Below are 14,518 nucleotides of genomic sequence, written 5' to 3' on the forward strand. Positions count from 1 at the left end.
TTGGGCAGTCATAGGCATATTTGAAGTTGTACTGTTTATGGCTTGAGTGGGAGACAGAAAGATAGTAACTTTCTCAACAGGTAATGAGTACTAATAAAAGGCAATGTTTGTCAGTGTGTGTGTGTGTGTGTGTGTCTCCTCCATAACTACAAAACCATGAAATCTAGCAGACCAAATCTTTACATTCACCCTGAGGGAATTCCAAAGGAGTGTTTGAACGAAAACTGCGTGTTTGGATAAATATAAACACCCCATTTGAAAATAAATAACAGCTTATCTTCATTAAAGGCTTTATCCTTTGTCAGCTCAACATCACATGACAAGGTTTTTAGCTGCCATTTTGTTTTGGCCTATTCAAACCTGCCTTGCCTTGGAAACAAGATATACTCTCACGGACTAATTAAAGTATATAATCAAAATCTGTGTTCGGGGTTGATGGTCGGATCTCGAGGACTAAATAAGTGCCTAAATCTGGATTGAAATCTGAAAATTTTAACAAAACAGCTATTCTTATAACGAGGTGTATTAATTTATTTAAGAAAGGCTGTCATCCATCCTTCTGCTCTGTCATCTTAATTTATACCTCCATCAGATAGGGTGTCACTCCACTGGGACCTGCGATACTTGTAGGAAACCCAAACATTTGAACCATCTGTTTTTAAAATTCCCTTTATTTAATGGGCCCAGATTGAGTCTAATTCAAAGTATTAAAGAGGTGGGGATTGGCATGTCAGATCTGCCGAACATTTTCGTCCATTTGAACCAGAAACATTGCTGACTCTACAAGGGGGTTCTGAGATTTTAAAAAGTCCATATATACACAAAGAATTAAGTTAAGCACCCCTACACAAAGAATTAAGTTAAGCACCCCCTAATATATATTCTTTGTGTATATGTATACATTGGCATATATTCTAAGGTATGTGAGATCATACCTTGTGAGATCATTGGAACGTGCATTACATCGGGAATGGAACAACCTGCCACAGCAACGCATACGACGGCTTACAGGGTCTATGAGACGTAGGGTTGAGTCAGTGATCCGATCACGTGGGTCCTACACACGTTATTGACGCAAAGATCGCTAGAGGTCTTCTCAGAACAATGACTGTACGTTAGAAAACATAAACGTCATCCACACTGTCCGTGATGGACCTATAGCTCCATACTTAAATTGAGGTGAAAATATGCCTAAAATTCCCAATAAATTTCACCTTAAATTATTCAGAATAAAATATTGAAAACGGCATGATTGTTATGTTTTTATGTGACCATAATATCACTTCTCCAGAAAATATAGCAATATCATGGGTATATTACACTGTTTTGACGACAACAACCTTGTAATGTGCGAGGTTGTAAAAAAACGGGGGGGGTGCTTAACTTAATTCTTTCTGTATAGTATTGTGGATTATAGAAAGGCTCCTTTGTTCACCAATGTTATGTCTGGGCGTATGGTGTATATAGAGCCTCGCGGCTCTGAAAACGCCATGAAACTTAAAAAGAAGATGAAGAATATCCCTCCTTCTCCATATTCAGTGAAGCAACGGGGGAATTTGCTAGCAAGGGGTGGTATTTTGAGAGCGACCTGCAGTGCAGCCCCATGGTGTTCACACATGTCAGATTAACAATGGTGCCTGAGGAACACAGACCGGGGTTAACTACCCATTCTCCTGGGGTAGGTTCCATTACCAATCACCTTGCTATCGCTTGCCAACCCAGCCGTTCCTTATCGACCATTTTGTTGGAGTGCTACCATGGGTGCTTGAGCCGCTTAGTGAGCGCTCTTCAAGATTATTGGTAATGGAACACCCCTGCTCCCTCCTGCTTTGCCACCTCTTCCTGTTCCCTCTCCCTGTCCTGCACCCCACTCAATCTTCCTTCTCCCCACTCACCCCTCCTCCTGCTCCCTGTCACTCTCCTCCTGCTCCCAGCTTACCCCTGCTCCCCACTCAGCCTTTCTCCAGCTCCCCTCTCCCTCGCCTCCTGCTCCCCGCTCACTCTTCATGCTCCTCGCTCACCCCTCCTCCTGCTCCCCGCTCACCCTTTCTCCTGCTCTCCTCTCACCCCTCCTTCTGCTCCCCTCTCACCCCTTCTCCTGCTCCCCGCTCACCCTTTCTCCTGCTCCCCTCTTACTTTCCTTCTGTTCCCTGCTCACCCCTCCTCCCTCTCCCCTCTCCTTCTGCTCACCCCTCCTCCTGGAACTTACTCGCAGAAGGCCGTAATAAAAATACCACTATAAATAAATAAAGGAAGCCTTTTATTTTTGTGCTGTTTGGAAGAGCTCAAAAATGGGACGTTATATATCTCATAATAGGAAAGAAAAAAAAACATGTTTGAGTGCAATTGAGACAGAGTTCTGTTGCCTATACAGTACACTGTCCAGGTCAATTTGTTTTTTTTGTCTGATTGCAAAAATAATAATTTTCCCGTACGTTTGGATTAATATGAAGAAACCTTTACTCCTTTTTCTCTCCAAGGATCGTTTCCGTATTTCAGTGTGGGACAGACAGACAGCATTAGCCTATTATATGTATACATTATTGGTTACTTGTTAAGCTGACAAAGTGAAAATGTGACATTATTACCCTTTACCCACTTGCAAATGAAACATTTTTCCTATTAATCAGTTCCAATGTGCCATAATGGATGCTTCACGCAGCCGCCATAATTTTTATCTTTGCTTTGTGCCAGGGCAAAACCACTGCTCAAGGAATAATGGAGGCTGTGCCCACCTGTGCCTGGCATCGCCACATGGACGCACCTGTCGCTGCCCAGATAATGTGCTGGGAATCAGCTGCCAAGAACAGAGCTGAGAGGCCATCTCTCCTTCACTCCAACATGATTCGTTTGATCCATCTTCCACATTATTGCGCACGCTGTCCTCACCTATCACCTCAAACATCTTCAACCACTCGCATTGACCCTTCGCCTCGCGCACCTCCCTGCTCCACCAAATCAATCACAAAAGCAGTCAAATATGAATCGTATTTGATTATATACGATACCGATGTGAACACATGAAATTATATATGATTCGTTTTATCTATTTTTAATTATAAGTCGTACATACCTTCCCTTTCTCAATCGCCTTTCCAATCCCGACTTGTCTCATTTATTGCTGTTCTTCCCTTTATACTTCCTCACAGCTCAAATCTTCTCCCATCCCAACATTTTTACCTTTGTTTCATCTTTTTCCACTATTCAATAATGCCTCATTTGTTCGTTTTGTTTTATGCACCAACTCAATGAGAATAGGGTTTGGGTGCGGTGCAGAAACAAGAGCACCGAGAATAGGGACACATCAGGATGAGAAGAGAGATGCGTGCGGAGGATGTGATGGTGAGATTGTGGCTGTGGTTAAATGAACACAGATGCTGTTGTTGAGGCAAAGTAGAAGTCGATCCATATCTTTCCCCCACACGTTCGGAAGATCTGCACATCTGTTGGATTCCCTTGAGTTCTCCCCATAATTCTCATCGTAAACAGTACAAAGAATGTATGTTTTACCATTCGATCCAAACCGCCTCTCCCGTTATGAAACATATGTTATCAGCCGAACACTTTAAATCCAAAAAGACACACTCATCCAAAATACCATGTTTGTGTAACAATCACAAAGTTTTAACTTTAACTTTAAAATATATATATCTTGCCATTTTGCAGCAGGGGGTCAAATCTTAGTCACATGTTGCTGAAAATTGACTACCAAAGTATTCTCATCATTCCGTCCATTCATGTGAACATTTTTTATGTCAGGATAACATTTGTTCCCCACAGTACAAATATCCAAAACAGTGCTCAAGCTGCTTCTGGGATTGAAAGAGATCTAGACTTGAGCATTGAGGTAACTTGTGGGTTATCTGTTTACTCCGTTTGCAAAATGGAGAAGTTTTGCCTTTTCATATCCTCCAACCATTCCCAGCTCGCTCTTTCTCTCCACTCATCAACTTCCATACTCTCGTTTTTTTTCTGCCTCCATCCTTCCAACTTTTCTTCTTTTTCTCAATTTCATTTCATCCACCTCTACCTCTGCCCCCTGCCTCCACCCCCATTTTTCATCTGTGTGATAATGTATTATAGTTCATGCAAATCCTGGATTATTAAACACTTCCAAAGAACTTCTTTCTTTCGGGTGCAAACATCAACATCAACTTGGTACACTGGCTTTGTCATTCATTAAACAGCAGTTTCACTTTCGTTGCCAGGCGATACCCCCATGTTGGATTTCTTATTTCTGGCACCTAGGCGGTTTTAATGGAAAAGGAAATCACTGTGGCCCCTCACAGGACACACCTCGTTCTTCGGATTCCATGTTTGGTGCTTTTAATGTGTGAGAGTCGCTCTGAGCACATTTGCGGCTTTCCACTGGATGCTATAGAGGTAGGGATAACAGTTCCGGGTGGCCATTTTACCCCCTTCTTGATAAATGCTTGCTTGCTGCTCCCACCTTTTTTAGGGCAGATGAACATTAATATTAAAATTTGTTGAGGATTTTACTTTCACTAGGAATAGGAATATGTCTCGGAATATTTTAAAGATAAATCTTCTCGTGCATCACGTATATATTTTTTTTGTAAATTTCGTTGCACCTTCGTGTATGGTATTGCATACTGCTACTCCATCTGACCCCTAACCATAGTGTATTACATCACAAACCTGTGCCACCTGCACAATGTCATCTCACTCCTTCCCGACACTCTCCGTGTTGTTTTACCATTGTCCTGCATTTAGTTGTTGTTTTTTAGTTTGACTCCACCCCCAATCATTCAAAACACTCATTCCAGATGGGCACAGCACTCATGTATCACACTTTTCTTGGAAAATGAATAAAGACCGAGCTCTTCAAACACCTTACGAGTGTGCCCTGGGGTTTTTTTTCAATGCATGGCATATCCTGGGGACACTCAGTATGACCTTGGCACTTTTCCTGCATGTAAATCTGTATAATTATATCATGCCTTAAGCTTGTACACATTCATGTCTCCCTGGTAGTCATGATCCAGATCTTAAGGACCAAACTCAATGGAACACTATTACAAGAATAACACTAGAACAGCACTCAGAAGAGCGCACACCTCTGCCAGACTTAATAGTTTACGTTTTGTATCCCACTGATAGGGTGGATATGGATCCAGACCTGAACCCAAATCTAATCGGCTTGTTCATGTCACCTACCCAACTCATCCACCATAACTAGTCATAATCCGTCCACAACTTTTTGAAACATACATACATATATATATATATATATATATATATATATATATATATATATATATATATACACACACACACACACACACACACACACACACACATGCCTCTATCACTGAATGGTGAAGAATCACTTTTTTAAAATGTATATCTTGTAACCGAATCCGTATTCGGATCTTAACCAAAATTGATGTTGAATCAATTCTTCCTTGTCCCACACTCAACCTGCCCACCAATTTTCGGCCAAGTCCATCCATAACTTTATGAGATAGGCCTATTGTGTTATATATCAGTTTTAACCTTATCACTCAATGGTAAAAAAAATCACTTTAAAATCCTAGTATCTGGATCCAGACCTTCACCAAAAGCTAATAATTTTGGCATTGTCGCATGCCTAACATCTCCACCAAATTTTCGCCGAATTCGTCCACAACTGTTTGAGATATCCTGTTCACAGCAAAACAAACAAACGAGAAAGATGTCATGCAGAGCATGATACTTGCAAAACCCTAAAACAACGTTGACCTTAAAATAATCGATGGTTGAATTCAATGACCAAATTTGCAAATCCTCTTCAAATTTCAACGTCAATCGGATGAAAAATGGAGATTTTTGAAGTCCGGCCTATGTTAACCTTTTGAGCAATTCCATCGAAGCTGTTTACCTTTTGATCTCAAAATCAAACGGCTTCTTGCCAACTCTACCTCTACCAATAGACTAACTCGACCATCTGGTGAAGTTTCATGAAGATCGGTTTAAAATTGTGATCTGTAGGCAATTGACAAACAGATAAACAGGAGTGAAAATATAACCGCCCAAATTGTACGTACCTCATGACCTCTGATATCATAATTACCATTAAAAATTATACAGGAAGCGGTGCTCCTATGGTGAAAATTTAGTGTCAATCGGGCTAACAGTTGCAGAGAAAAAAAAAATTCATACTGATCGGATTAAGCGTTGAATTTGTCAAATTACAACGTCATCATGAAGCCACCGATGACATCATCATTAACATATCTTATTCCCCAAGGAGAGTACTTGACAATGAGCCATGTTTCAATTTTATCCATTGAGCGGTTTCGGAGATATAGAGGTGCAAAGTTTTTCCAAGATGGCGCCCACACCATGTGACCTATAACGTCATAATTATTACGAAAACATCTACGGGAGGGGGCGCTCCAATGGTGAAAAATTCGTGTCAATCGGACCAACGGTTGCTTCGAAAGTGAATTTTGAAAATGCACACACACGTACAACATCCATATATGTACAGACCCAACCGATCGCTTAACCCCACTCGTCGCGTCGCGAGCGCAGGGTAATTATTTATCGACGTGGTAAACGTTGCATTTTTATAAAGTGATGTTCAACGGTTACAGTCGGGGATCCGAAATTGAACATTTAGCAACGACTGGAGATTTTGCTTTAATGTTGCGGAACGCAATCTGCAAAGGATAAAAAAAATCCCGGGAATTCCAAACGATCACGTGGGAAGAGGTAGATAAATATTTGCGTTTACAAACGTTATGCAAACTTATTGTACTTGGGGGAAATTATTTTCGGTGAAAATTGCCAGCAGAGGATCTTTTGACCTGCAGCAGTATTTGGCGCCATCTTGTGGCAGAGGTAAGAGTTCACAACGAGGGCCATGTACTTCGCCGAAAGGTATTTGCAGTTCCAGTGGTAGAACGTTTCGGTTTCAACCAGTGTTCCTACTTTTGATTGCTCGTCTTGTCTGAATTCCTTCCCCAACAAGGTCAAACCTCCAAGAAAACCGCTATGCCGAAGCGGTGCCAGCAGGGGGTGCTGCACATCAGAACAAGGAAAACCAACTTTGTTTTGTAGCCCAAAAGCTTATTCGATTCCCCAAAGTTTGTCGCACAAGTCTCATGAAAATAAGTAAAACACCTTGAAGTTTAACCAATTTTTTTGGTTTTGGCCACCAATGATGTCACCATGTCACCATACCATTTTGAAGGGGTCTATTTAATTTCATTTCATTATTTTTTTATTGTTCACGTGAAGCATGGGAATTTTTCATCCACTGGTTATTCAATTTTAAAATGGTGCATTAATACACCCCTTCTTCATTAGCATTAAATATGTTCATTTAGGTTGGCACAGCCGATAATCTAAAACGACAGCACAAGGTAAATAGAGCATGATGGTGATGTAATAAGACGACTTGCATCAACTAAGAGATCCCCAAAAAATACGAATGCATCAAATTGCATTAATACAAAGACTCCATGCAATGATACACTGAGATAATAAAGCATACACTAAATTAACTGTTCAGTTTTACCAATTATATATATATATATATACATATATATACACTAGCTTGGCTCGGCTCGCTGCGCTCGCCTCACCACGCGTCTTTACTGAGGAACGGGCTTGTTTTAACTGAGGATAATGACTGTACCTGAGTTGCTGTGTTGTCATGATTTACACCAATCATAATACAAACAATTATTTTGCACACATTTATTTGTAGTGTTTGTGATATTACATTTTATAAGCAATTTAGGTTGGAAAAAAAAAACCCTCAGCACATATGTACATACAGAAGGGGTAGGGGCAGACAAAGTTTGGGACGATTACACCTCACCACCACAAAATAAAAAACCTCACCACCACGTAATTCAGAACACCTCACCACCACAAAATAAAAAACACCTCACCACGATGTAATTCAAAACACCTCACCATGACAAAATAAAATACACCTCACCACCATGTAATTCAAAACACCTCACCACGTAATTCAGAACACCTCACCACCACAAAATAAAAAACACCTCACCACCACAAGATAAAAAAACACCTCACCACCACAAAATAAAAAACACCTCACCACGATGTAATTCAAAACACCTCACCACGACAAAATAAAATACACCTCACCACCACGTAATTCAAAACACCTCACCACCACAAAAAAAACCTAACCACCACGTGATTCAAAACACCTCACCACCAAGTAATTTAAAACACCTCACCACCACGTGATTCAAAACACCTCACCAACAACGTTATTAAAAAGACTTCACAACCAGGGAAACAAAAGTTTGAGAGAGTCGTTCACTAGTTCAGTGACAACACAGACACTGCCCACATATGTAGATATATAGATGGATGACTGTACCTAAGTTGCTGTTTTTTCATGGTTTACACCAATCATAATACAAACAATTATTTTGCACAATGTATTTGTAATACACGTGATATTACATTTTATAAACAATTTAAGTTGAAGAAATTAAATAAATTTTAAAAAAAGTTTAAATTTTTTTTTCAAAAAAAAGAAATATACTTTTTCAAACAATTCTAACAAAAATACCCTTAGGACATGCCCACGGAAGAGATAGATGCATACTAGAAGTTTGGTACAATTTCACAAAAGTTTGAGGGAGTAGTTCAGTGACAACACAGGACAGGACAGGACAGACACTGCACAGATACAGTCACGTGGAAAAGTAAGTACACCCCATGTAAAGTTTTGACTTTTTCAACATATTTCAACATACAGCTATTTGATCTTCATTTCAACAATATTGATAGATAAAGGTGATATAATATAACAAATATCATGAAACATTTACATTTTGTAGTCCATTGTATAATTTAAATAAACATAAATGCAAATTTTGCATGTGGAAAAAGTAAGTACACCCTTGGCTCTAATAGGTGGTATTGCCCCCTTTGGCAGAAACAACGTAAAGTAGGCGTTTCTTATAACTGTCTACCAGTCTCTGACATCGACTGGGAGAAAATTTTGCCTACTTCTCCATGCAGAATTCTTTCTGCTGTGCGATGTTTGAGGGGTTTCTTGCATCCACAGATCGTTTCAAATCACCCCACAACATCTCAATGGGATTTAGATCCGGGCTTTGACTTGGCCATTCCAGAACCCTCCATTTCTTTCTTTTCAGCCATTCCTTGGTGGATTTACTGTTATGTTTAGGGTCATTGTCATGTTGCAAGGTGCACCTTCGGTTGAGCCTCAACTTTCTGGCAGATGGCCTCACATTATCCTAAAGCACCCTCTTGTACAATGAAGAATTCATAGTGGATTCTATGATGGTGAACTGCCCGGGCCCTGATGCAGCAAAGCTTCCCCAAACCATAATATTTCCACGACCATGCTTTACAGTTGGTATCATGTTCTTGTGGTCAAATGCTGTCTTTGGTTTTCGCCAAACATGTCTTCTGGTACTGTAGCCAATTAGCTCTACCTTTGACTCATCTGTCCAGAGCACATTGTTCCAGATGTGCTGGTCTTTGCCTCGGTGTTCATTGGCAAACTTTAGTCTTGCCCTGATGTTCTTTCTGGACAGCAAAGGTTTCCTCCTGGCACACCTCCCATGTAGATCAAATTTGTGCAGCCTTTTTCTAATGGTAAACTCGTGCACTTTGACATCATCAGTGGCAAGAGCTACCTGTAGGTCCCGTGATGACATTCTGGGGTTCTTCGAGACTTCTTTCAGCATCTTACGGTCTGCTCTCGGGCTGAACTTGCTGGGGCGGCCTGGCCTGAACAATTTGGCAGTTGCTTGGAATCGTCTCCACTTGTAGATGATCTTCCGGACAGTCGAATGATTGATTTCAAATTGTTTGGAGATCTTTTTAAATCCCTTCTCAGACTTGTAGGCATCTATAACCTAGTTTCTGAAGGCCCCGGAGAGCTCTTTTGAATTGGGCAAGGTGACACCGGACACTTCAACAACAAAGAGCAAACCAAACGAAATGTCTGAAGTTTAAATAAGACGTGTTCCTCCAAGATCCTCTCCAACGATGTTCTAATCATTTGCACCTGAGCTGGTGCACCTGATTCTAATTTTAGGTATTTGAAGTAGTGATAAATGTCGGGGTGTACTTACTTTTTCCACATGCGAAATTTGCATTTATGTTGATTTAATTTATACAATGGACTCCAAAATGTAAATGTTTCATGATATTTGTTATATTATATCACCTTTATCTCTCAATATTGTTGAAATGAAGATCAAATAGCTGTATGTCGAAATATGTTGAAAAAGTCAAAACTTTACATGGGGTGTACTTATTTTTTCACGTGACTGTATACTAGCTTTTCACGTGACTGTATACGTATATATACTAGCTTGGCTCGGCTCGCTATGCTCGCCTCACCACGCGTCTTTACAGAGGAACAGACTTGTTTTAGCTGAGGATAATGAATGTACCTGAGTGCTATGTGGTCATGATTTACACCAATCATAATACAAACAATTATTTTACACAAATTTATTTGTAGTGTTTGTGATATTACATTATTATAAGCAATTTAGGTTGAAGATTTAGGTTGAAAAAAAAAACAATTCAAAAAAGAACCCCTCAGCACATACATACGGGAGCGGTAGGTGCAGACTTGAAGTTTGGAACGATTACACCTCACCACCACGTAATGAAAAACACCTCACCACCACAAAATTCAAAACACCCCACGACCACGTAATTACAAACACCTCACCACCACGTAATTCAAAACACTTCACCACCACGTAATAATAGCAGGTGCATACCAGAAGTTTGGTAAGATTTCACAAAAAGTCCGTCCGTCCTTCTGTCTCCTCCATACCTCCAAAACCATGAAACCCAGCGGCCCCAAACTTTGCATGCATACACTTGGACCTCCATTAGATTGCAAGGATGAAAACTGGGTGTTTGGGTGTGTTATAACAGCGATTTTGAAGATGATTAACGAGTGCTCATAAGAAAAAAAAACCGATGTGTGGTCACCTATACCTTCTCCCTCCTTTTCTCTTGTACTCACTTATTTAACCACATCCACATTCATATTGTAGCCCAGTGCCAATTTCTTGCAGAAACCGGCGATGTTTCTGCTCGTCGGTGTGGGGTACGCCCTATCATGCTGCACATTCCTCAGGATCCGCATTCCATTGGTTTACACAAATAGGTTTTACAGCCGGATGCCTTTCCTGAAGCCAACATTTAACACGAAACATCAGACTAAATTAGCAAAAGACAGGAAACACATTTTCTAAATAACATGCAATCTAATTACATCCTTTTAATATTATAAATTTGTGTTTAATTGAGAACTCTAATCTCGTGATCTCCATTTCTACAGCAGCAAAAGTCCGTGGGAGATTTGCTGCATATTCCAGAGATTCGAACAGTTAGGGTTACGTTTTACTTGTTAAGACTACATCAAAAAGTTTGTTTTAATTAAAACTTCCATTACATATTTTACCACGATCATTGCCATTGCCGGTAAGCAAACATTATTAAGTTCTGGAAGAGTAATTAAACATTTTATAAATGGTGTTGTAAATGATGGTGGTTTTAAACGGTGGTGTTTTTTGGGGAGGAGTCGGGTGCTGTATTTATTGCTCGTTTCAAATCGAAAGTTTGTTTCATGATCTTGTGGCGGACACGAAAGCCCACTGGCGTGGTGACATCATTCCGCGCACCAAGTGGGCGGCGGCCACGCCCGAGGGGTAGGCGTGGCCTGAGGATAAACACGGGGCGCGCAGCCCGGAGCGCGCTAGTGTTACAGTGAGCTCCTGAAATAAAGACGCTTATAAGTTACCGCTTGTCCGCTTCCTCCTTGCTCGCAAGCAGCGCGCGTAACGCCGCGTTTTACTGGTGACCCTCGACGTTGGATCTGCCAGAGCGATCCTTCCACACACGACGCCATTGCCATGGCCAACAACGCAATGTCGATTAAACTTCCCGAATTTTGGGAGGCCCAGGCCGAAGTCTGGTTCGTCCAAGCCGAAGCCCAATTTCAGCTTCGGCACCTCACCGGCGACGACACGCGCTACTGCCACGTCGTCGCCTCTCTCGGGCCCGGCACGGCCGCTCGAGTTGTGTCCGTCCTTCACCACCCACCGGACGGCCACAAGTACGAGGCATTCAAGCGGCTACTCCTAGCCAAGTTCGGCCTCACGGACGACGCACGGGCCGACCGCCTCCTGGATCTCCCCGAGCTCGGCGACACGCGCCCGTCGGTCCGAATGGACCATATGCTGTCACTGTTGGGCGAAGAAGCCCCCGGTTCTCTATTCCGGGTGCTTTTCCATCGCCAACTTCCAGCGCAGGTTCGCCTCGCGTTGGCCGGGACCGTGCTAATGGAACCCCGAGCATTGGCAGCCGAGGCGGACAGGTACTTCGCGGCTTCGGACACGCGGGCGAGAGTCGGTGCGGCCGTCACGGACCTCGAGGCTGATGCTGCTGATGATGCTGATCCACAGCATCAGCTTACACAGCATACGCAGCATGCTGATATGCACCTCGTGACCGCCACCACGCCCCGCCCACCGCCGCGGCGAAAACCGCCAACTCCACCGGCCTGGCGGAGCCAGCCGCACTCCTCCAGCTCCACCACCTGGTGCTGGTTCCACGCCAAGTTCGGCCACGAGGCTCGGCAGTGTCATCCGCCATGCTCCTTCAACAGGTCGGGAAACGCCCGGGCCGGCGCTCAATAGTGGCGATGAGCGCCGGCCGTTCGAGCAGCCTGCTGTTCATAACAGACACCTTATCCGGGCGCCGTTACCTGTGCGACACGGGAGCGCAGGTGAGTGTCGTTCCCGCCGGTACGTCAGACAAGCACGCCGCGGGCGGGGGCCCCACGCTGCTTGCCGCGAACGGGACGCCCATCCGTATGTATGGAAAACGCTGCCTCTCTCTGCGGTTCGGAGGGCAGGTTTTCCGATGGACGTTCGTCACAGCCGACGTGCCCATGGCACTGCTTGGCGCGGACTTCCTGTGCGCTAATGGGCTCCTGGTCGACGTAAAGCGCAGACATCTTGTCCAGGCCGAGACGTTCAGCTCGCTCGCTTGTGCGCTGCCCAGCTCGTCGAGCAGCTCAACGAGCGTTTCGCTGAGCGGCTTGCCAAGCGGCTTGCCGAACGGTTCGGTTCCGGCCACGTTGATCTGTACGCTTCCGGCAGCGGACGAATTCACCCGCCTCCTCGCCGGCTTCCCGGCCCTCACGCAGCCCACCTTCTCAGCGGGGGCCGTCAAGCACGGGGTGGCCCATCACATCCCCACCGTCGGGCCACCGGTCTACGCCCGGGCACGCTGCCTCGAGCCGACGAAGCTGCCGGTGGCAAAAGTGGGGTTCGCTACCCTGGAGCGACTCGGCATCGTTCGGCGCTCGGAGAGTGCTTGGGCGTCGCCGCTGCACATCGTGCCGAAGCCCGGCGGGGGATGGCGACCGTGCAGGGTCTATCGCCGTCTCAATGACGCCACCACTCCCGACCGCTACCCCGTCCCCCACATTCAGGACTTTTCCGCCCGTTTGGCGGGCATGTCCTTCTTCTCGAAGGTGGACCTCATACGCGGCTACCATCAGGTCCCCGTCAGGCCGGAGGACGTCCCAAAGACGGCGGTCATCATGCCATTCGGACTCTTTGAGTTCCTGCGGATGCCCTTCGGTCTGAAGAATGCGGCTCAGACGTTCCAGCGACTGATGGACAGCGTCCTGCGCGACTTGGATTTTGTCTACGTCTACCTGGACGATATCCTCGTCGCCAGCGCGTCCCGCGAAAAGCACCTACGCCACCTCCGCACGCTCTTCGAACGCCTGGGCCAGCATGGCCTGATTGTGAACCCCGCAAAGTTCGGCGTCGCCGTAATTGATTTTCTGGGGCACCGTGTCAACAGGCACGGAGCCGTCCCCCTGCCGACCAAGGTGGAGGCGGTGAAGGGGTTTCTGCGCCCCCGCACGATCAGAGGGCTGCAGGAGTTCCTGGGCATGGTGAACTTTTATTGAGGAATAGTTAGTTCCTGGGCATGCACCTGGAGGAATAGTTAGTTCCTGGGCATGCACCTGGATTCCTCAATACCTATCCGTTAGCAGTTGTACATACTTCTACCCAGACTATTAACTGGCTGTTCATTCAATGTGGGGATTCTATCCTCAGCCATCACAAAATAAAGCTCTTTCACTTTACCTTTCCTCATTCAAAGACTCCTGCGCTTCTTTGGCTTAAATTCCATCCGGCCCCATGTAATGAGCTCTTCTAGTTGCTTCAACAACAGTTTATCTTCTTCCGACCTAGTGTCCCAGATCATCGCCACATGCTCGAGACACCCCGGAAAGCCTGGCACACCTGTTTTCTGCGCAGATGTATCGATATATTCATTATTTACAACGTACTTGACCAATCTTCTCGCCAGTACACCAAAGAATATCTTAACTTCCACATTCAATTAAGATATTGGACGAAACTGATGTATCTCCTTTGACTCTTCTTCTTTTGGGATATAAATCCCATTTGCCGGAAAATCTTTGTATACAAAATAT

General features: G+C 44.1%; 1 protein-coding gene across 1 annotated transcript in view; it reads left to right on the plus strand.

Annotated features, from left to right (window-relative positions):
- Positions 1-4,857, plus strand: part of NID1 (nidogen 1) — a 151,859-nt gene extending 147,002 nt beyond the window's left edge. The window contains exon 20 of the mRNA XM_068132499.2: positions 2,695-4,857. Within this exon, the coding sequence (XP_067988600.2) occupies positions 2,695-2,816 (122 nt within the window). The 3' untranslated portion in view covers positions 2,817-4,857. The remainder of the gene's footprint in view (positions 1-2,694) is intronic.
- The last annotated feature ends 9,661 nt before the right edge of the window (positions 4,858-14,518 follow it).

This window comes from Myxine glutinosa, chromosome 12 (genome assembly GCF_964187855.1).
Source record: "Myxine glutinosa chromosome 12, kmMyxGlut1.1, whole genome shotgun sequence".
NCBI classification, from domain to species: Eukaryota; Metazoa; Chordata; class Myxini; order Myxiniformes; family Myxinidae; genus Myxine; species Myxine glutinosa.